The following is a 21,708-nucleotide window of genomic DNA, read 5'->3' on the forward strand; positions in this document are numbered from 1 at the left end:
AGTAGGGGCCCCTACAGAGGAGTAGGGTTCCCTTGCAGGGTTACAGGGATTTTGTGCTCAGCTAAAAAGCCTACTTTACCGCCCCGCGTCCTTCTCCGGGCCGCTCCATTATACATTAATGAAGGAGGGAGTGAGCCCGCCAGAGCTGTCGGGATATGTAGTCTGTGCTGGTCGCTGTGCTCCTTCTCCTCCAATAGCGGCAGACTACAAGTCCCGGCGGCCATTGCGCGTAAGGCGCATGCGTGGTGCTCAGTCGGTGCTGCTCTATTCTGCTGGTGAGGCGCTGGAGGGACGGCACGGCGGGCGGGCGGCAGAGCCCCGGGGAAAGTAATCCATCGCCCTTACTCTTCATAGAACAGCCTTCATTGTGTATGTGAGTGTGAGGGCCCCGTGGGTGGGGAGAGAGACCAAGGGGGGCTCCTCCACCCCCCTCCCCGCCATGGTAGCGGCCGCTTCGGCCTTTGTGCAGCCAGAGGTACAGTGTAACAAAGCGGCCGCGGCCAGGACTGATACATTGTATCTCCGGAGGAGGGGGGACCCTGGCCGCCTGGAGGAGAGGGGGAGGGGAGCCTGGGTGCCTGTCTGCAGGTAAGAACTGCTGCAAGGGGGGTGGGGGTATTAATATTATTATTTCAGAGAGGCTGGGTGCAGGTGACAACAACTACAGGGGGGAGTGTGCCATATGAGATGGGGGTCTTCCTGTGTTGATGGTGGAGCCCATCTGTAGCCACTGTTCTATGTACAACTTGTGGGGTGCAGTGTATATTATTGATCAGCCTGTGTATTGGCTAATAATTGTCTCCCTGCACTAAGTCATATTATTTCTAGTAAGTGTAGTGAGATTATAGGGCCCCTCTAGTGGTGTCACTATTGGTGGAGGATTGTAGATCATTCATAGGTAGTGATGGATTTACCTGTGTCAATTGGGGGAGAATTGTAGATCCTTTTATAGGTAGTGATGGATTTACCTATGTCTATTAGGGGAGAATGGTCGATCATTTTATAGATAGTGGTGGGTTTACATGTGTCTATTGGTGGAGAATTGTAGATCCGTTATAGGTAGTGATGGATTTACACGTGTGTATTGGTGGAGAATTGTAGATCCTTATCTCGGCTAAGGAATGGATGAGCCTGAGCTGTGTTTACTAATATGTAGAAGAATGGACTTCCTGTGACAGGTCTGCCGGTTTATCTTTGTGTACACCGTTGTTTACAAACGCAGACTTTTAGTGTGTTTTCCTTTTTTCAGTGCATAGGTTTTCCAGATGATTTCAGATACACAGACAGTATTATGATTCAGATCTCCTATAAAAGGATCCTAGACAGTATTATAACCTGTTGGCAACGATGTGACTTTACAGTAGCGATCTGCTAATCCCTCCGCCAAGCTGGAAAGTCCTTTCATCTCCACCTGCACTCCTTTCAGACACAATTGGTAGTTTTTGCAGTTGTGCTGGCTAAAGTGTCTTAGGTGGAGATGTTTAAGATTGTGTGTGTCTGTGACTTCTTGTGTAGAAAATTTAGTACCTGGTATTGAACTGATTGACACATCTCTTCTTGGAGTTTTGTCTTTTCCTGTTCTCTGTCTGAGGTGCCAGAAAGTGGTGATTGTGTATGTAAGCAGTCCCATATGTGCCACTCCGGTGTGTGTATTGCACATGTGTTGCCTTCTCTCCTGTTGGGATGTGACCTTCCTGGGTGACCCCTATGTTTAGAAACTCCTTATTCGGACAGAGGCTACACTTTTCTAAAGTTGCACTTTTGTTATTTCTGGAGGGAATTTACTACAGGAGGCGCAGCAAGGCGTGCATTTGATGGTAATTGCCAACACCTTTGCATCAGTGTTTATTGATGCTCAACCCCTTCATCGGGTGCCTCCGAAAACTGCTCTATATTGTGAAGTTGTGTGTCACATTCAATGTCCAGCACTCCACCTTCATATTTCTTCAGCTTTTCAGACTGGGGTGTTGCTGCTTCCTACTACAGATTTTACAAAGTCCTGCGCCAAATTCATGAAAGCATTGTGACCGCTCCACTGCCGTTTCAGACATCTGGAACAAATTCAGGTAGTTCTTAAAGTGACACTAAACTCAGGAGTTAAAACTTAGAAATGCATTGAAGTAGCTTAACTATGTACACAAATGTATCTTATTTGGGCATTACTCAGCTGTAGATCCTCAAATCATCTCTGAATTGGTGCTGACACTGTCCTTCTTTCTGGAGGGTGGCTACTTATGTTCACCATGGTCCCTGTGTGTGTTGTAAAGTATCCACCACTCCAAGCTCCAGTGATGTATTACACATTTAGTTTAGTAATTTGTACTGAGCTTGTAGTCCATCACGTGAGTGAGCTTGGAGTATTGGCTACTTTACAAAGCACACAGTGACCATGGGGAAATAAAAGTAGCCACCCTCCAGAAGGAAGGACAGTGCCAGTATGAATTCAGAGATGGTTTTATGATCTACAGCCGAGTGATACACAAATAAGGTACAGTATTGTTAATAATTAAGGTACTTGAATGCATTTTTAAGATTTAACTCCTGAGTTTAGTGTCACTTTTACCACTTCTTCATTCTGTAGCTAATTCAAAAAAAAATACTGCCATATCATTCCTAAGAGATGCTCATTATTAGGCCTATTTCATTTTAAAGTAAGTAGTTATTGGACAACTGGTGCGACAGTTCTGTTAGTCATGACAGATTCATTTACACCTTACTGACATGTACATGAATCTGCTGTAGGTTGGGCCACTTGGTGCTGGGAGACAGATTTCTCCTGAGTATCTATGACACTCTTGATGAATTTCTTGAATTGTCTTTGCACTGTGTTGGGCTAGTGAGAATGCTTTTAGTCCTATCTGTGTTCTCCTGTGTTCATTGCATAGCGCAGCAAGTATCTTTTTGTGGTTCTGTATTTTTCAAGATTATCAGGAATTCCTGTTTGGTTTGTCTTCAAGGTGTCTGAATGAATAGCTTGTCTCTATAGTTGATGGACTTGAGGAAACTGTCTTGGGATCCCGGCCACGGCGTCCTGGCATTTTCCAGTGGCTGCAACATGATACTGTAGTAAGAGGAATTCTTGTAAGATCTTCTTCTGTAATGTCCTTGTGGCAGGTTTGGAGATGAAGTAATGGCATTGTTCCTCAAAAGTTTTCTGATATTTGGAACTAGCTTGCCGTTTGACAAGCTGTTTCAGTTTACGACCGAGCTTTTTGATTCGATACTTGTTCTTTGCATCGGATTTCATAATAGGCTGGGCCCTTGTCTAAATGTTCAGAATCATTGTATTCTGCCATGCTTTACAAGCGGCAATATAGAAGAGATTGTTTGCCTTGGTTAACTAAGCTGTCTCGAATAAGACTTTTTGTTTAGTTTTTTTGTTGTTAGCAGTCTCGTTCAAAATAAAAGGTGTCTAAAATCCAAATAGTTCTTTCAGACAAATTTCAGATTGATAAATAAGCCCCAGTTTATTGAATCGGTGCACTTTTGCTAGTCAGTTTAAAATTCTGAATGTTTATTTGATCTAGTAACATCAGGAAATGTTATTTCTGGATATTTTTGTGTTCAATTGTTTAGAGCTTAACTAAGATTAATTTAAATATATCCCGCAAAGTAGATAAATCCACTTTGTTTCCACCAAATGCCTTTTTATAAACCCACTTATCACCTTGTAACAGTAGCAGAGACATCATTGCTGTGCTGCACATAACTTGTGCAGAGAGCAGAGCTGTGAAAGGGACCCAGCAGGCCCCACCCACTACAGGCTGTCTGCAGAAAGCTACAGGAAGGGGCGGAGACAAGACCAGTCACCCTGCACAAGGAGAGAGTAGCAGTGACTGGTCTTTATTACAGGAAGTTCTTGCATAGAGGTAAAAATGTTTGCACTGGATTACTGCACAGATCTGGAAGAAATACACAAATGTCACCAATATTTAAGTAAAACTACATATGCCTGTTCTATTTAGACATTCCAATGTTGTAAAGCTCCAGCAGATGCCTTGACGTACGTAGGGCCTCCTATGGTGGTTGGAGGGTGTTCTGGTCTAGGAAACGGACTGATTGTCAATTCTGTGCTGATGACTAGCTCCAAGACAGCTTGTCAGCAATGTGCAGCTTTGTGACTTCTAAGGGCCGGTTCACATCCCAAAGAGTGGGTCCCAGAGCGTTTGGCCTCTGGAACGCAACCCGGCGGTTCCCTGCATTCAGTAGCGTGAGGGGGCATGGCGGTGCATTAAAGTCAATGGCACTGCAGCCACGCTCGCAGTGCAATCACCCATGCCTGCATTCCAGTCCAGTGCGATCTGCAAAAATGCTGCAGGCACTATTTTTGCAGATCGTATTGGACCAGAACGCAGGAACTAATGTGCCACGCGTTTGGGTGGGCGGGGGATGCATGGCTGCGGTGCCATTGACTTTAATGGACCTCTTGCCCCTTAACGTAGATAACCTGTCGAGTTACGCTCCAGTATGTTTCAGAGGCCAAACGCTCTGTAACGTACTCCTGGTGGTGTGAACCAGCCCAAAGGACAGCATTTTTTTGGACCAGATCGCAGGCATTGATGTGCCTTGTGTTCCCGTGCAGCCGGAGGGCGTGGCTGCGGTGCCATTGAGTTCATTGCACGGCCACGCCCCCTCCTGTCCCACAACAAAGTGAGCCGGTCGCAATGCGATCCAATGCGTTCTGGCCAAAATCGGGCCAGAACGCACTGTGGCTGTTGTGAACTAGCCCTAATTGTCATGGTAGACACGCCTAATTGAATTATTTACAGACAGGGAAATGGGAAAGATAGACATTATCCTATGGAAGAACCATTCCAACTTCACATTACAGCATAACCGTGTGCTTCTATTCTGGCAAAAGTTGGAATTGTACGAATCTTTGAGGCTGTTATCTTGTCTATGAACACAGTTGTAGATTTTATTCAATATACACATCTGCGCTTCTGCAGCTTTGTTAAAACTGAACTCCAGGCACATAAACTTTTATTTAAATATATTACTCAATAGCCACAAACACTACAAGTCAACTTTGTGTGCACCAAATGCACTTGTAAAATGTGCAATTACATCATCACTGTTCTGCACATAGACTGTACAGTCAGCAGAGCTATGGGACACACACAGCAGGCGTCACCCACTACAAGAGGGGGCGGACACAAGACCAGTCACCCTGCACAAGGAGGGAGAGCAGCAGTGACTGGCCTCGATAACGGGAAGCTCCTGGAACAGAGACAGTTCCACTCTGGAGTACTGCACAGGTCTGGAAAAAATACAAAGATTCAAGTAAGAATACACATAGTATTGAGACCATATTTGCTTATTCTGGAGTCCAGCTTTAAATTACAGCAGGAGACAATTTTTTAAAAGTTTGGAGTTTCTGCTTTTGCTGCTTTTAACAGATGTGACTGATGCCGGGCTCTTTCCACTATTGTCACTAGGCAGTGGGTGATAGTGATGATGACAATATTCCCAACAACTTTCACAGGAGTGGTTGAAGTTGCACAAAGTCAGTTGGGTAAGGGCAATTCTCCTGGTTGGAGGAATGTTTAGGAAAGTAGTGAGAATTTCTTGAAAAAGTGATTAAAAATGTATTTCTTTATTGTGCACTGGTTCTGTATTAGTTGAATTGAACGGGATGGCTAGTTTCTACTTTCTCAAACAATGAGCTCCTCCCATCTTTAATTCCTGTCTCAGTTCTTTTGGGTGGATGTAATACAAAATTGTGACTGGTGCGGTCACATTGAATAATTCTTTGCAGTGTCTGGAATACTCCTTGAGCGGGTGGTACCGAACAGGCTGATTTTCCACTATTGATTAGTTTGAAATGGTACTGTTGGTGTAAAGGACATCTATCAAATATATTTACGTTGCTCTATGGTATGATTTAGTATGTGACCGAAGTTCTATGATGACAAGCTTTTCACTTTGCTGTAACATACATTCCTTTATTTTACCTGGACATGCTGTAATGTCACCGACAACTGTTTCTTGCTTGCCAGTCCGTTACATAATAGTTCAGGAGGGAATATGGCGCTTGATCAGCTACTTCTGTCACTCCTCTGGGGAGTGTGGATAATGTTAAGAATTATCCCTCTTTTGGGGAATAAGATCTTGCTTTTGTTTTTGTCTTTAATTAGACCCGTGTATTTTTTTTATGATTTCAAACACTCCCACATGTTTTTCAATGTTCATCTTGAATGTAAAGGTTTTTTTTATTTTCATCCATTCTCCCTTGAACCTACTAATGGTTAAATATTCAGTTTTTTATATTCTTCTGTAAATTATCACTTGCCCTATGTGATCATCCCCATTTTCCTGTCCTGAGCCGAGTGATCATAGCCGTCCATATAATTCTACAAATTCATCATTCACAACAAAATCAAGCATGTATGTCCTCAATTTTCTTTTTTGCCGGTTGCTTGAATGCCAGATAATGGGGGAGTTTACTGTGCATACTGTATTCTGAAAGATAAGTTTTTCTCTATACTGAATTTCCCTGTGAAATGCACGGGAGTAGGGAAGTTAGAGTTAATTATGTTAACTTTGGCTGAGCTGTGTTGACAGATTTCCTCATCAGTTGTAAATTAAATTTGAACACTGTCCTAACATTTCAGCTGAGGTAAAGACACAAGGGCTATAAACCTGCTAAAATGATCATGCCCAGAGTTGAGCTTTAGGCCCGGTTCACACCTGTGCGTTTTGTAGCGCGTTCCTACGCTCTGCAAAACGCTCAAACACCGAAATCCCATTATTTCCTATTGGTATGGTTCACACCTGGGCGTATTACAGGCCGTATGAACGCGCTACGAAACGCTCTACGCCCAAAGTACAGGAGCTTCTTGGGGCGTTTTTGTCGCGCGTTTCCATTGGGATACAGCCAAGTAGCCCTCGGAAACGCGTGTTTGTCGTGTGTTTTTTTTTTTACTGCGAATGTTGACAAACGCACGACAAACGCGCATATTCGATACGCCTAGGTGTGAACCCAGCCATAAAATGTGACTCTAGCCAATGTGTATTATAAATCGCTATAGGTAATTGGATTTTTTTCAGGACAGACATATGGGAGCTGCCATTGTGGATAGGGCTGCAACAACTAATCGACATAATCGATTATAATCGATTATTGAAAAAGTTGTCAACTTTAACTTGTTAAGATGCAGACCCCCAGGACTGTCATTATTGTTGTTCCTTCACTCCTTGGTGAGTCATTCATGTGGAACACGCATGTGATTATCATATGTCAGGCACTCAACATACTCCAAGGTTTGGGGACTTCCAGGGCCTGAGAACATTATTTCCTGCGTTTGAAGTAGGGCTGCAACAACTAATCGGCTTAATCAATGAGAATCGATAATGAGAATCATTATCAAGGATTTTCATGATCAATTAGTTGATTGTTTGATTAGTTGTTTCATGGGCTCTGTGTCCCCCTCTGTTCTCTGCTGCTCCCACCTGTGCAGCCGGTGCTCAGCTGTGAGGAGAGCTCCAAAACTCACTCTCCCACCGCCGCCACTCTGCTTCTCTGTTCTCCTCCCCACTGGGAGCCCCTGCATGTTGCAGTCTGTGTCTGCAGCTGGCGCCCAATGAGGAGGAGAGACCACTGTGTCTCTGCAATTATCTGTTGCCTCTGCACCGCTACTCCTCAGTATCCACGCTGCTCGTTCTCACCACTCCTCTGTGCCCCCTGTTACGGCTTGCTCCTATCCAGTGGCTGAGAGCAATACCCAGCCTGCTATTGATTATTTTAAATTGCAGTAGCCAATAGCTGGCTGGCTATTACACTCGCCTGTTGTCAATCAGCAGAGGAGGACTTGGACTACTTTCTCCTTCAGTTTCCTCCTGTGCTGATTGACCACAGGCAGTCAGCAGGTGCAATAGCCAGCCTGCTATTGGCTATTGCAATTTGAAATAGCCAACAGCAGGCTGGCTATTGCTCCAAGCCACTGCCTGCTGTGTTTTCATTCAGCTGCCTCAACAGGCGGCTGTCATTCCACACCTAAAACTATTGAAGTGGAAAGATGACACTAGGGGTCTAACAGACCCCTAATGTCACCTTTTAAAGAGAACCTGTCCTCTCCAATGTGCTATCACATATGGGTTTTGTGAGCCCCCCCATGTGATTGCAATGAAGTAAAAAAAAAAAATGTTTAAGTCCCCTTATCCCTCAAATTTTGTTTATACTAACGGAAACACAAGTCAGGGGGACTTCTGTATGCAAATTACTTGTTCAGATATCACCGCATGTGCTAGAGTGAGAGCAATAACTCTCCAGCCAATATTCATGGCTAACTCTAAAGTGAAAACTGGGCTTTTAAATTTTTCTACATATATGTACTTTTATATATAATTTGTATTTTTTTTGTCAAATTTTGGTGTGTTTTATTTTGAAAAAGGTTTGATAATTTTATTATATTGACTTAGAGTTTTTCAATTCAAAATATTTTAAACCCATGAAACAAAACAAAATGTCTAATATAACACAAACCGCTATTAATTGAGAACTATGGGGTTAGGGCTTTTCCCCATAGTTCTCCTTAGGGTAATGGGAGGACACAAACTAGCGTCCTCCCGTCACCCTAAGCTCAGTATACCGCGAGCTGCAGCTCGCAGTTACCCTTGACGCCGCAGCTCAAGACGATCCCGACAATTATGTCTGGAACCGCCAAGCTGCGTGAGTGGCAGCTGGCTCTGCCTATCTAGAGGCAGAGCCAGCTGTACCCTCCCCCGTCCGTTCCGCCAGTCAGCGCTGGCAGATCGAAACGGGGAGGGGGGAATCCATCCCCTCCCCTGTCACGGCAGAGAGGGACAGGATCGAGAGGTGAGCGAACGCCGCTATGTGTTCGCTCACCTCCCGATCTACTGAGCCGACCTGTGACAGTCTCATTGTCACAGGTCGGCTAGAACTATGAGGTTAGTGAAAAGCACTCACCTCATAGTTCTTTAAAAAAAGGTGGGAAGTCATTTTAGGTTTCTGCCTGATAAATTCTGCTGCAGGATGTGCGTTGCAGTGCCATTCATTTCAGTGGCACCCCAAACGCGCCTCCTGTCCGCAAGGTTATCGCCTGCACTGTGCCTGAACTTTTATCCTGAAGTAAACGTTATATGACCGGGGTGTTTACACCCCCTTCCTGTCCAGGCCATTTTTCAATATTCAGCACTGTGGTACTTTGACATTTATTCCGTCATGCAACACTGTACTAAAATACATTTTTTACCATTTTTTTGGGGACAGATAGAGCTTTCTTTTGGTGGTATTTAACCGCCACTGGGGGTTTTATTTTTTACTGTATAAAGTACCAACTGTGAAAGTACTGTATAAGTAAAAAAGTACATTTTGAAAAAATATATAAATTTCCCTACTTCATGTTCTAAAACATTTATTATCAAATTTTTCGGTAAAATATAAAAGACGGGGTCACGTTGCGTAAATAGACACCAAACATGTCAAGCTTAAAAATTGTTAGTGCCCGCGAAATCGCAAAAAAAAATACCATACCAAAACAGTAAAACCGCCTATGGTCAATAGGCGGTTTTACTGTTCATCAGTTTAGTGTTATCAGTGATTGTCGGATCGTGAGCAATTATTTTAGGGCCATCAATCACGGTGATATGTAATGTGCAGCGCAATGGCCACAATCGTCGTTTTTGCATGTAGGCGCACCCAACGCAAGTTTGCGGGGGCAGGGGACTCGAATTTTTTTTTGTGATGTGACTTTAATTTTTTTGTAACTAATTTTAAAACTTTTTCTTTTCTTTATTGCGATCACATAGGGGGCTAAGAAGCACCTATTTGATAGCCAATATACAGTGACAGGTCCTCTTTATCAGGTGTCTCTATGATCCCTAATGTCACCTAGGCACCCCCAGAGAAGCTGATGAAGCAGGCAGCTGAATGCCGAAGTGAGGTGGTCCGGCACGGAGTTTAGAAGGAGATCTTGTAACGATGTTCCTCTGATCTCCGTTCACAGAGCCGCCGTGCTGGTCCTGCGCCAGCACGGGGCACAGCGGAGCCTGGGATAGGTGGAGGGGGGCACACACATGCCGTCTGTCTAAATTACAGCCGTTTTCCCACTTGTGCGTGCGCGGAACGGGAATCCAAATGTAATTTAAACGCGCACCTGCATTCATGAAGGTACCCGACCGGGGCAGGGGGGCGCGCGGGGTGCGGGGGGGGGGGGGGCGCACACCTGCATGCATAATACAAGCGATGGGGCGTGTCTACAGACGCTGGAACGATTGTATGTAAACAGCCATTACTGGCTGTTTACGTTTCAAGCATTTCCTGCTATGCGGCGGACATGAGTGGGGCGGGAAAGGATGTTTAAAAACACCCACCGTCCCGCATTAAAGAAGCCACCATTTGGCCATTTCATTACAACGGCCAAATAGCAGGTGGTTAAATAAAATATTTTTTTATCCGATTTTGAAAAAAATATGACTTTTGTCCTCTTCTTACCATTCAGCTGCCATCACTGTCTGGTTATTCTGACAGTTGCAGGTGTTGGCTGTCAGATTACAATAGCCAGCAGAGGAGATTCATCCATCCACCCTTTTTAATGTACATTGAGGTAAACAAGTGATTTCTGTTGTTCAGCCCGCTGTGCTATGTGTATGGGCAGCTTTGGGGTACATGCGTACATCATGCACGTCTGTGCAGAGACCTGCTTCTGGGAGACAGGTGCTGTGTGTAATTACTTGCAGCCGATTGTACGTGCCTATGGGAGGATGCGGCTACACACTGACACAAACCTGCACATCCATGATAGATGGGTGTAAACAGCCAGGACAATAGCCAGACTGCTATTGGCTATTTTAGTTTGAAATAGCCAATAGCAAGGCAGCAGTGCGCCCTAGACGGGCGGCACCGGCACTGGCTATATAAAATGGATTACAGGTCCATTTGTTATGGTCATGGTCTTCACGCTGTCCGCGCCATCCCATCCCTCACAGTGGGTCTTTACAGGCTTTCAAAAATCACTTTTTAAATGCTTAAGTGATTTATGTCTATTGTGTAAGAGATAACATGGTAAATTTCTAGGTGTTTCATAAATAAAGCTCTCGGTAATAAAATAATGGACAGCACTCCTCAGCCTCCCTGCCCAAGCCTTCTGTCTTGGAATAAATGGGACATTGTGGTAATGGACTCTTAGAGATGTTAATTTTGCATTCTTGTCTTTCCATCCTGAACCAGATGTACCTGCTTGACTAGGATGTGATTGCAGGAGAAAATAATTCTTTGAAATGTTTCCTGTGCCATTTAACCTTTTTTTTTTTCTTTTTCTGACAAAACTGGTTCACACTAATAAAAAAACCAAATTCATCCGTGGAATCCAATCTCGTAAATCTTCCTACAAAAGAGTACTTAAAGTGGTTCTAAACCCTCCCGTTTTTTGCCTATATCTACTACTATCAAGCAATACATATAGGCAAGTAGTGTAAAAAAAAACGCTTTAACAGCGCTTAACACTTACCTTGTTTCAGCTGCACGCTCCCGTCCGAGAATACGAAACTGATCCGGCGGCCGCAAAGCATCTTGGGGCGGGCGCATGCGCAGACGTATACCAAAAGTGACCATGTCAAACTGTGTTGTGTGTACACAGTATGACTTTGTTACGTGTGAGGTGTTATGTTATGGGTAATATCTGGTGGTCTCTGCAATTGTAGACAGAGCCCCAAAGTCCTGGCGTTTCACTGTCTGTTTGCATAAAACATGTCTGTTACCTTTCGTCCTCATCTGAAGGAAATATTTCTGCATGGTATAAACATGTGTGTTTATTTTTACAACCATATTTTAATTTACTGCAAGTATGTTCAGAGCAAGCAGATGTCACCAGCCAATGTCAGGAGAATACTAAAATTATTCCATGGAGCCATTTTTCATTGTTAATTTTAAATGTCTCAGGCTACATAATGTAACTGGTTACTGAAAGTATGATTAGCATTCCCAGATGTATAAAGTTCTAGGGAATATACTTTTAAATTAGAAACTAGACAGTAATAGGGATGTGGCCGAAAAGTAACCAGAACCCCCTTCACCTGGATACTGAAGGCCAGCAACAAACCAGAGAGTGTATCTGTGTCATAACAAATCCCCAAAAAGGAGGTTCATTTCCTATGTAATATGATGGTTGGAGACATTTTTGATCACCTTGCTATATCTCATTACACAGTATTCCAAAGAAACCAAACCTCTTTTTGATGAAGTGAGTCGATAATAGATGCGTTTAAGTCAGATACATAGCTCTGTATGTAAGTTGTATTTGTGCCCTAAACCAGCAGTTCTTGGATGGACAGTCTGTATCTGGGCTATAATCCACTGCTCTTGTGTGCAACTGGATAATTGGCCCTCTGTTCTATATATCAGTGGTTCTGGATGGCCAGTTGGATAAAAAGTACTATATTTAGGTTGTATCTGGGATATAAACATATGATGAGTTGACAATTGTATACATGGTTGTATATATACTATAAACCAGCTGATCTGGATGGACAGTTGTATAAATGGGGTTACTCCATAGCTCAGTAATCGGCAGCATTGTTGACTTCTTGGTCTGTAGAAGGAAACTGAATGGAGTCTGGATCTTTGGATGCTGAGCTTTGTTCAAAGTGGATAACCCCATAGAAAATATAAAGTGGATAACCCCATAGATAATTTTGTATTCAAGTATGACATTTATCCAGCCAGGTAAAAAACTGATATAAGTAGGAGACTGCTTCTGGTCCAATGATTTACTTCTTTGGGACAAATGATCTGATAACAGCATTGCCTGCTACAGTCTATTAATGAAAAGAGGATGAGCAGTAATGAGTATGAAAGTCTATATCATTTATTGTTGAGCTTTTCTGGGATATGGAGAATTGTTTGCCTTCTCAGCTTATGGCCCATGTAGGGAGAATTTGTTTTTGGCTCATCAATGGGTTGGAACAGATATTCTGCTAGTCTACCCATAGACATAACAACAAGCTTGCCAGACAGTTAAATGGTCCTTTTAAAGTTAAGGAAATACACATTTGTAATGTATTTTACTATTTGATTATCAAATGTTGGTATAATAGACGACAATACATACTGTAAAACAAAAAGTCCTATAGAGTTTTCTATCAATATCTTATAGCAGGGATCGTCGAATCCCAGGAGCCAGGTAGCCAATGCTCCCTAAAATTTACAGCTGGCTCTTAACTTTTGAGGTTTTCTCTGGTTGTGGTCAATGGAGCTGGATGCTACAAAAACCTGCTGGCTCCTGGATTAGATAGACTGGCTCCTGAATTCCATATTAATTTTCCCACCCTGTTTTAGATCTTTATACTAACAGTCTTTTCTAAATGTTCAGTTTGAAATTGCTCAAAATGAGATAGTTATCTTATATTTGCGAGTGGCCTTTGATTTGCCACAGTGTACTTTAACTGGCCAGCCATGCGATGATTTTTCATGACGATTCCATTAATTTATATTAAGAATTCTTTATTTTAATTATTATACAATGATTGTAAAACACTATATGATTGTGTCATGTTTTTGTAATGATGTGGTTCTGTTTGTTTGCGTCTGTTTCCTTTAATACTTTGCAGTGGTTTTGGTAGAATATGAAGATCCTGGTGCCTGAGTTACCTAGTGCTAGTGTTAAACATTGCTACTTGGGTAGAATAGTTGTAGTAAGCCTGTGAGAACTCCATAGTCTGTAAGAACCTCAAAAATATTGTATAGCAGTTTATTGATGGGAGAGTTGTAATGACATTGTGCGGTATGCGAACAATGTCACCATTCCAATAAATATCTTCAGTTTTTAAAAGTTCTGAAACCTTTGCAAAACTATGTATAAAAAAAAAAAAATGTTTTAGATAAAAGATCAAGGCAGCAACAGAGTTAAAGCTTGTCCTTTCCACAAGTTTCCAAACTGAATGTGTGTAAATGTACCCAGATTTTCTGATTTTTGTATTTTTTTTTTTTTTGCATCTAGGTTCTATGGTGGGACTCTTGAAATGGGATGTCCTTCCCTTTCGGGGGCCATAAAGGGAGAGATTGCTCTGCAGAGTTGATGTGAAAGGAAATAACCCAGAGACAGGCAATCATGTCTGCTGCTGCTGTCGCCGCCGCCCAGGCTCCTCAGGGGCCAGTGAACCCACCCCCTCCAGAGGTCACAAACCCCAACAAGCCAGGTCGGAAGACCAATCAGCTCCAGTACATGCAGAATGTGGTGGTGAAGACACTTTGGAAGCACCAGTTTGCCTGGCCTTTCTACCAGCCGGTAGACTGCATCAAGCTCAGCCTACCTGTAAGTCGCCTCCAGGCAGTTGTGTTACGGGGAGGCTACTCTGTTAAATTACTGTTACCAGGTTAATGTTATTGGTTGGTTTTTCAGTCGCGTCTGCAAGACGTAGACGTACCACAGTTATAGTGTAATCCAGCAATTTAATCTTGTACATGAGGATTACATTGTAAAAAAAAATACATTTAGTATCAAAACGCAAGTTTGATGCTTCTTAGAAGCACTATGCTGTGAGTGAATGGTAAGCTCCATCGTCTCATTACACAGTGCTGGAAAATATTTGCATGTTTGCGTGACAAGACTACAGAGATGACACCCAATACGATCTGGTGAAAGCTGTTAACTTTTTTTTTTTTTCTTCTTTTTACCATTGCAAAATGCACCCACCAGCTTGGTTCTCTGCAGAACAAATTCTAAGCCATCCACTATTTTTATTTGCAGGACTATCACAAAATAATCAAGAATCCAATGGATATGGGGACAATAAAAAAGAGACTTGAAAATAACTATTATTGGAGTGCAAATGAATGCATGCAGGATTTTAATACCATGTTTACAAACTGTTACATCTACAACAAGGTGAGTGTGTGTGTCCACCCACTCAGGATTGTTTATGGAAATAATTGGGCGTGCAAAATGTATGCACAGGCCCTACTGGGAATATTTTGACAAGGGGCGCAGTGATCTAGTGAGTGTTATCTTCCTGGACTGGGGACAGATGAGTATAAGATGAGAAGGGTCTGGACCCTGGGGGAGGGGTTTGGTGGTAGTATTGCGCCTAGGTAAATGGAGCTGCAAAAAATGCAACAAAGGTGCAGTTAAACTTTAAAGCCAAATTGAACCCTGTATATGTATTATTGTACTGTAATGCAGTGAGGTTGCAAATGCACAAATATTCTGTTTTTTTAGGATGCTAAGTGCTGCCGCATGGTTTGAAAATATCTTGTACATTTCTGGTATTGGTGTCACATATACTTCCTAAGGCCATGCTCACAAACATTACATCACCATGCTCCTAGGTTGCTTGGATTTGCAAACCCATAGTGTGCTGTGTATGTTCACTTTGCTCTGCCTACTGTCCTGGATGGCAGACTAAAAGGACTCCAGTGGTCATATGACCACCACTTTTACAGGTTAAAAAAAAAACACCCAGAAAGGTATAAGGTTGTGGGGAGTAGAGTCTGCACTTTTCTTGGTCCCTGAAATTGTCATTTTTTTTATGAAGTGGGAAGGGGTTAGAACCGTTTAATGCTTGGAAATTTTTTTTTCTCTAACTTTAAGCCCGGTGAGTGGGAATCCCCCCAAAAGGAACACACAGCAGTAAAGATCTGGGGTTCAACTCTTCCACATTCTATCCAAAATAGAATTTTTTTTTTCTAGAAATCCACTAAATATTTGCTATTTTTGGCTGCACTTTTCATATTTGTTAATAGAGAAATGTTTTGTATTCAGTTTGAGGCTTAAGCACGTTCTGATGAGTGGGAATCCCCCCAAAAGGAACACACAGCAGTAAAGATCTGGGGTTCAACTCTTCCACATTCTATCCAAAATAGAATTTTTTTTTTCTAGAAATCCACTAAATATTTGCTATTTTTGGCTGCACTTTTCATATTTGTTAATAGAGAAATGTTTTGTATTCAGTTTGAGGCTTAAGCACGTTCTGATAACCATTCCACAGTCCACTTTTTAGAATGAAGGAGAAGTGTGTTGCCTATAACATTCATTCAGATTCCAGCTGTCATGCAGCTGGCGCCTTTCGAGAACAAAGGAGAAGTGTGGTTACTATGGGTTACTAGAGGGAGGCTCTCCATGTTGCGTATTGATAATTGAACATAACCATCTGATCTTTCTCAGTCCACAGACGACATTGTGTTAATGGCCCAGGCCTTGGAGAAGATATTCCTGCAGAAAGTGGCGCAGATGCCCCAGGAGGAGGTAGAATTATTGCCCCCAGTTCCAAAAGGCAAAGGGAAGAAGCCAACCCCACCAGCAGCACAAACACCAGGTAATCTCCAGAAACACTGGGACAGGGGCCTCAATTTGCTTATCTGGCTGCATACTTGCCATTCATGTGTGCCATAGTGCCCCCTGCACCTGCTGTGACATCAGGCAAAATGAGTGTGCTTTATTTAACCAGTTGACATCCGCGGTGTTAAACCCCTTTCCCATCCAGGTCAGATCATGTAACGCTGTACTGAAATTAATTTTATACCATTTTTTAGGGACAGATAGAGCTTTCTTTTATTTTTTACTATATTAAGGAAAAATTACCGAAATGTTTTAAAAAAAACTGTTTCCCCTATATTAAATGATAAAACATCTATTACCCAATTTTTTGGTTAAATATAAAAGACGGGGTCACCTCGGGTAAAAAGACACCAAACATGTCAAGCCTTAAAATTGCGTGCGCACGCGAAACCTCAAACGATGATACCCAAAATTGGCCATAGGCGACGCTTTAAAAGCTGTTACCGCTCATCAGTTTAGTGTTATCAGTGATTGATGGCCCTAAAATGATTGCTCTCACTGCGATGTTCGCAGCGATATGTAACGTGTGTAGCGCAATTGTCCTTTTTTGCGCGCTGGTGCACCGGACGCATATTTACGTTTATATCTGCGTGGGGGAGTTAAACGTTTTGGGGTTTTTTGTAAACTTTTTTTATATGTGACTTTTTTTTTATTTTATTTTAGTTTTTTATATGTGACTTATTTTTTAATTTTTTTTTATTTATATATATATTTTTTTGCACTTAATTTTTTTCTCTTTGGTCCATGCAACAGGCGTCCTCTGTGGTGAAAATCTCTATCACTGCAAGTGGGTGTCTAGGAAGCAATTCATAATTGTAGTGTAAAAGAAGTTGTAGTTCCTTCCTGTACAGTCAAGTATTTCATCCAACTTTGGAAAGTTTGCCAAAACAATGATTAAATTGTACACCCAATCTGGTTGGATTATAGCATGGTTAGGCTTTACAAAGGAAAGGTAGATGGAAGCAGCTAAAGAGGACCTGTCTTTAATGTTATATATTGCTGTCCTTATTCTGCTGCTTCGGTGCTATATGTAAATGAACGTGTCTTGTTTGGATTTGCAACCTTGTTGCAGCATCTTCTGTTAGATGGTAGAGCAGAATGGTTTAGGCCTTAATCTTGGCTACAGTAGCGCAATAGTGCACCACATGTACACTATGTGTCAGAAATTTTCTATTTTATTTAGTGGTGCAGCTCACATATTCAGTCACGTACAGGGTGCTCTCAAAAGGCTTTCTGAGTGCAAATTGCATGGCTCATTGAAATCACCTAAAACCGAACTGTAACTCACCATTCATAAACCTTGTTCAAAACCTGTATTTATAATTCATGCATTTTAAAAACACAAACTGGAAATCAAGGCCTTAAGCTGCACATCAATTCATCTGCTCCTGTGGGTTCTTATGGTTTATTTAAGATGCTGGCAATCTCTTATCCAGAAGTGGCAGAATCTTCAGTGTTTGGTTCACCATCATCCAGCATCTGTGGGTGACGACCAATGAAAAACATACGAAAGGAAGGCCTTACACCCTTTAACTCTCATCAATCAGATGGCAGTTGTAATTTTTCTAGTGCAGGTTAACCAAAGAGTACATAATTGGTTGCAGTGGGTAATTCTCTTCTATTCTATAATGTTCATCGGCTCTCTTGAGTTTTGGTATTCCCTGAATTAGTCAATGCTTTGTTAAAAGGGACACTATCCTGTAACATTGTTTACAGAATGAGATATAAAATGGATATGGTTCATGTTCCACAATTGTGTACAAATAATCCTAATGTTTAATTTCTGTTTAGAACTTCCTGATAATTTGCAAAATGTTCACTGTTCCTCAAACTGTGCCATCAGAGTAGCCATAAGGATCATACCAGCTATTTCAGGGGCAGTCAGCACACAGCTCTCACTGTGATTCTTCCACTAGAGAACAGCTCCCAGACTCCAGGTATCTTCAACACTCAAAAAAAAAAAGAGAGAGCCCGATCTAAGTGTAATCACGCTTTATTTTTAACAGGATGATTAATATGAGTTTACTCACAGGGATAGATGTATTCAAGCGCATATATAAACTGCTTTCAGTAGGGACACGTTAGCTCATCTGTTGTAGCTCCATCCTGTATGCCAGTGACCGCCGCCTTCCAGCCCGCACTTGATACTACCTGGTTACGTGTTTCAGAGGCACACCCCTACCTAACGCGTAACTAGGTAGTATAGGGTGCGGGCTGGAAATCTGCAGTCACTGGCATATAGGACAGACAGTACTACAACAGATGGGCAAATGTGTCCCTACTGAGCAGTTTAGATATGTGCTTGAATACATCTATCCTTGTGAGTAAACTAATTTGAAACCTGTTAAGAATAAAGCGTGATTACACTTGGATTGGGCACTCTCTTTTTTGTTTGTAGCCATAAGGATACAGACAGGGGCATCCACTATGTGAATTTCGGACAGTTCGCACAGTGTATGGCCGGCTTTAGACAGCAGTGTTATCTAGGCTTGGATCACTAAACAGCCCCACTATAAGTGACTTGTAAAGTTGTATTTCTGCCACAGGGAACCTATTTAAATGAGGTTTAAATGTGTTTTTCATGTTTTCTTTTTAATGCATCATCCAATGAATAATAGTGTCCCTTTTAACAAGAACAATTTTTTTTCTCCAGAAATCACAGAAGAAGGAGAAGAAGAAGAAGAAGAAGAAGATGAAAAACCAGTTGAGAAAAAACCTCCATCTCCCAAGCCAGTCGTGGTGGAGCGTAGCTCTCCCAAACCTACCATTGTGGAGCGCAGTTCCGGAAGACGAGCTGATCCACCTGTGGAAAGGCGACGGGAGCGATACAAAGGTCTCTTAACTATTCAAATGATTCTGCATGTGTTCACAGTTTTGTGCATTGGTGGGAAGGAGGACACTTGGCAATCAACATTTTCTGTAAAAAAAACTAAGTTGTAACCAAAAATTTTGTTTTAAATGGTGTTTTAAGAATCACAGGCCCCTTAAAATATAACATAGACATAACTTTATGTGAAAAAGTTTATAACACTAATCAGAGTTGCAACACCTGCCCTTTTATGCAGGTGTATAATGCTGGCTAGTTTTAATTAAGACTGAAGAGGTAACTAAATGAGAACTGGCCTATACAGGATGTCAGATGTATTTTGGAAAATAACTCCTTGCACTGTTCATTCTTCACTTCTAAATATTTAGGGTTGTGACTGATTTTGTGTAAATATATTTATACATTTCCTTAATGTTATGACACCTATAAATTATCCCGTGTCCTTGTAAAGAGGCTGGGCCAGTTGGTACAACTTTTCATTATTGTTAGCAGTATCAAAAGTTTGGAAATAAAAAATATATACAAAAGATTGACATTTTATTATTTCATTTACAGCTGCCGCACAGGCCTCCTCAGTTTCCACTGTAAACCCAACGGTTCATCTAACAAATATTGCTCCTGTAGTTTCTCAGACTCCAGTTATCGCTGCCACTCCTGTGCCAACCATAACGGCAAACATCAATCCTTCCGCTACCACTACAGCACCACAGCCTCCTGCAGCCGCCCCAGTTCCAGTAGCATCAGTGGTCCCACCAGCAGCCCCTGTCATTAAGGTAGTATAAAGATGGAAATTATTGACCTGTTGTGATTGTTGCTGTTGTCCTGTGTTATCCATTACTATGTCACAAGAATCCTCTTATCTTAGACTACGTGCCACTTGATGATGGCAGTGGACCTTTGTGAATGATCACTGGTTGTTGGCGAGCCAGCCTGTCCCTAAACGGTTATCTGAGGCCTGGCTGCATGCAGCAGCCTCCAGTACTGGTTCTAGGTCAGAGGAGCTCATGACATAAGTAATCGGAGTGCATGCAAGTTATTTGTGCAGCTCCCTTAACATTGTATGCCTGCCGTTATCTGAATGACAGATGATGTTGGTCATTGGATAGCAGGGTCCCTAACAGCCAAACTAAAATCAGCAGGCACTGTGGTTCTAAAGAGTGGAGCAGCCACCAGAACCTGTTGTTTCTGCCTTGAAATCAAGACTACCGTTTATGATCAGGCATAACATACACGCACACCTAGTAAACATAATTTACGATTATAGATATTTGGGGTGGAATGGTTATCAGACATCAATTCAGGTGCTGCTGTCTAGAAAGGTTGGATTTTTCCACAGCTCCAGTCTCATGATGGTTTACTGTAACCGCTTGAAGACCAGGTGTTTTAGACCCCCTTCCTGGCCAGGCCATTTTTCAGTATTCAGCGCTGCGGTACTTTGACTGACATTTATTGCGTCATGCAACGCTGTACTGAAATGAATTTTATACTATTTTTTGGGGACAGATAGAGCTTTCTTTTGGTGGTATTTAATCACCACTGGGGGTTTTATTTTTTACTATATTTAGGAGAAATTACTAAAAGTGTTGGGGAAAAGTTTTTTTGTTTTTTTTTACATTATGTTATAAAACAACTAATATTACCCACTTTTTTGGTAAAATATAAAAGACGGGGTCACGTCGGGTAAATAGACACCAAACATGTCAAGCTTAAAAATTGCGCGCACAAAAACTAGCATACCCAAAATTGGCCATAGGCGACGCTTTAAAAGCTTTTACAGCTCATCAGTTTAGTGTTATCAGTTATTGATGACCTTAGAATTATTGCTCTCACTGCGACGTTAGCGGCGATATGTAACGTGTGGCGTAATGGGCGCAATCGTCGTTTTCGCAGGTATGCGCACCTGACGCATGTTTACATGCGTGTATGTAGGGGTGGGGACTTTTTTAAAAAATAGTTTTTTTAAAAATTCTTTTTTGTGTAACTTTCAAAAAATTTAGGGGGAAACTTTAAATTTTTTCCTATTTAAAAAAAAAACTATTTTTCCACTTAACTTTATTGCTATCACAGAGGGGGCTAAGAAATCCCTCTATGTGATAGCAAAAGAGGTGACAGGTCCTCTTTATGGACACATCAGGGGTCTCCAAGACCTCTAATGTCATCTAGGACCCCCCTGTAGAAGCTGATGAAGCAGAGATCTGCTTCATCAGCTTCTCTCCAGCATCTGAAGCTGGAGAGTGACACGAGAATGCGGAAGTGATGTAATATACACCACTTCCGCATTCTGACAGCGGAGAGGGGACCGGAGGGAGATCGTGAACCGACCTCCCTCTGATCCCCTGTGACAGAGGCAATATGATGGTCCTGGGCTCACACCAGAGCCCGGGACCAGCTTGACAGCCGGAGGGGGGCGAACATCACGAGACCTCATACAAGCGATCCGCCGGCTCTATAGCCGGCGGATCGCTTGTATATTAACGGGCATCGCTGCCTGTTTTCAAATAACGGGCATTTCCCGCTCGCGCGCCCGAGTGGGCGGAAGTAACAGGACGTGTATACACGCCCAGTTACATCCAAGAAGCTCCCGGC

The 21,708-nt window shown here is 42.3% G+C and overlaps 1 protein-coding gene across 1 annotated transcript in view; it reads left to right on the plus strand.

Annotated features, from left to right (window-relative positions):
• Nucleotides 1-206: 206 nt before the first annotated feature.
• BRD3 (bromodomain containing 3) overlaps nt 207-21,708 on the plus strand; it is a 43,740-nt gene continuing 22,238 nt past the window's right edge. Inside the window, exons 1-5 of the mRNA XM_018566920.1 lie at nt 207-373; nt 13,959-14,273; nt 14,709-14,846; nt 16,122-16,272; nt 19,678-19,895. Coding sequence (XP_018422422.1) covers nt 14,070-14,273; nt 14,709-14,846; nt 16,122-16,272; nt 19,678-19,895 — 711 coding nt within the window. The 5' untranslated portion in view covers nt 207-373; nt 13,959-14,069. The remainder of the gene's footprint in view (nt 374-13,958; nt 14,274-14,708; nt 14,847-16,121; nt 16,273-19,677; nt 19,896-21,708) is intronic.

Source organism: Nanorana parkeri, unplaced genomic scaffold (assembly GCF_000935625.1).
Source record: "Nanorana parkeri isolate BGI_ZX_2015 unplaced genomic scaffold, ASM93562v1 scaffold988, whole genome shotgun sequence".
Lineage (NCBI taxonomy): Eukaryota > Metazoa > Chordata > Amphibia > Anura > Dicroglossidae > Nanorana > Nanorana parkeri.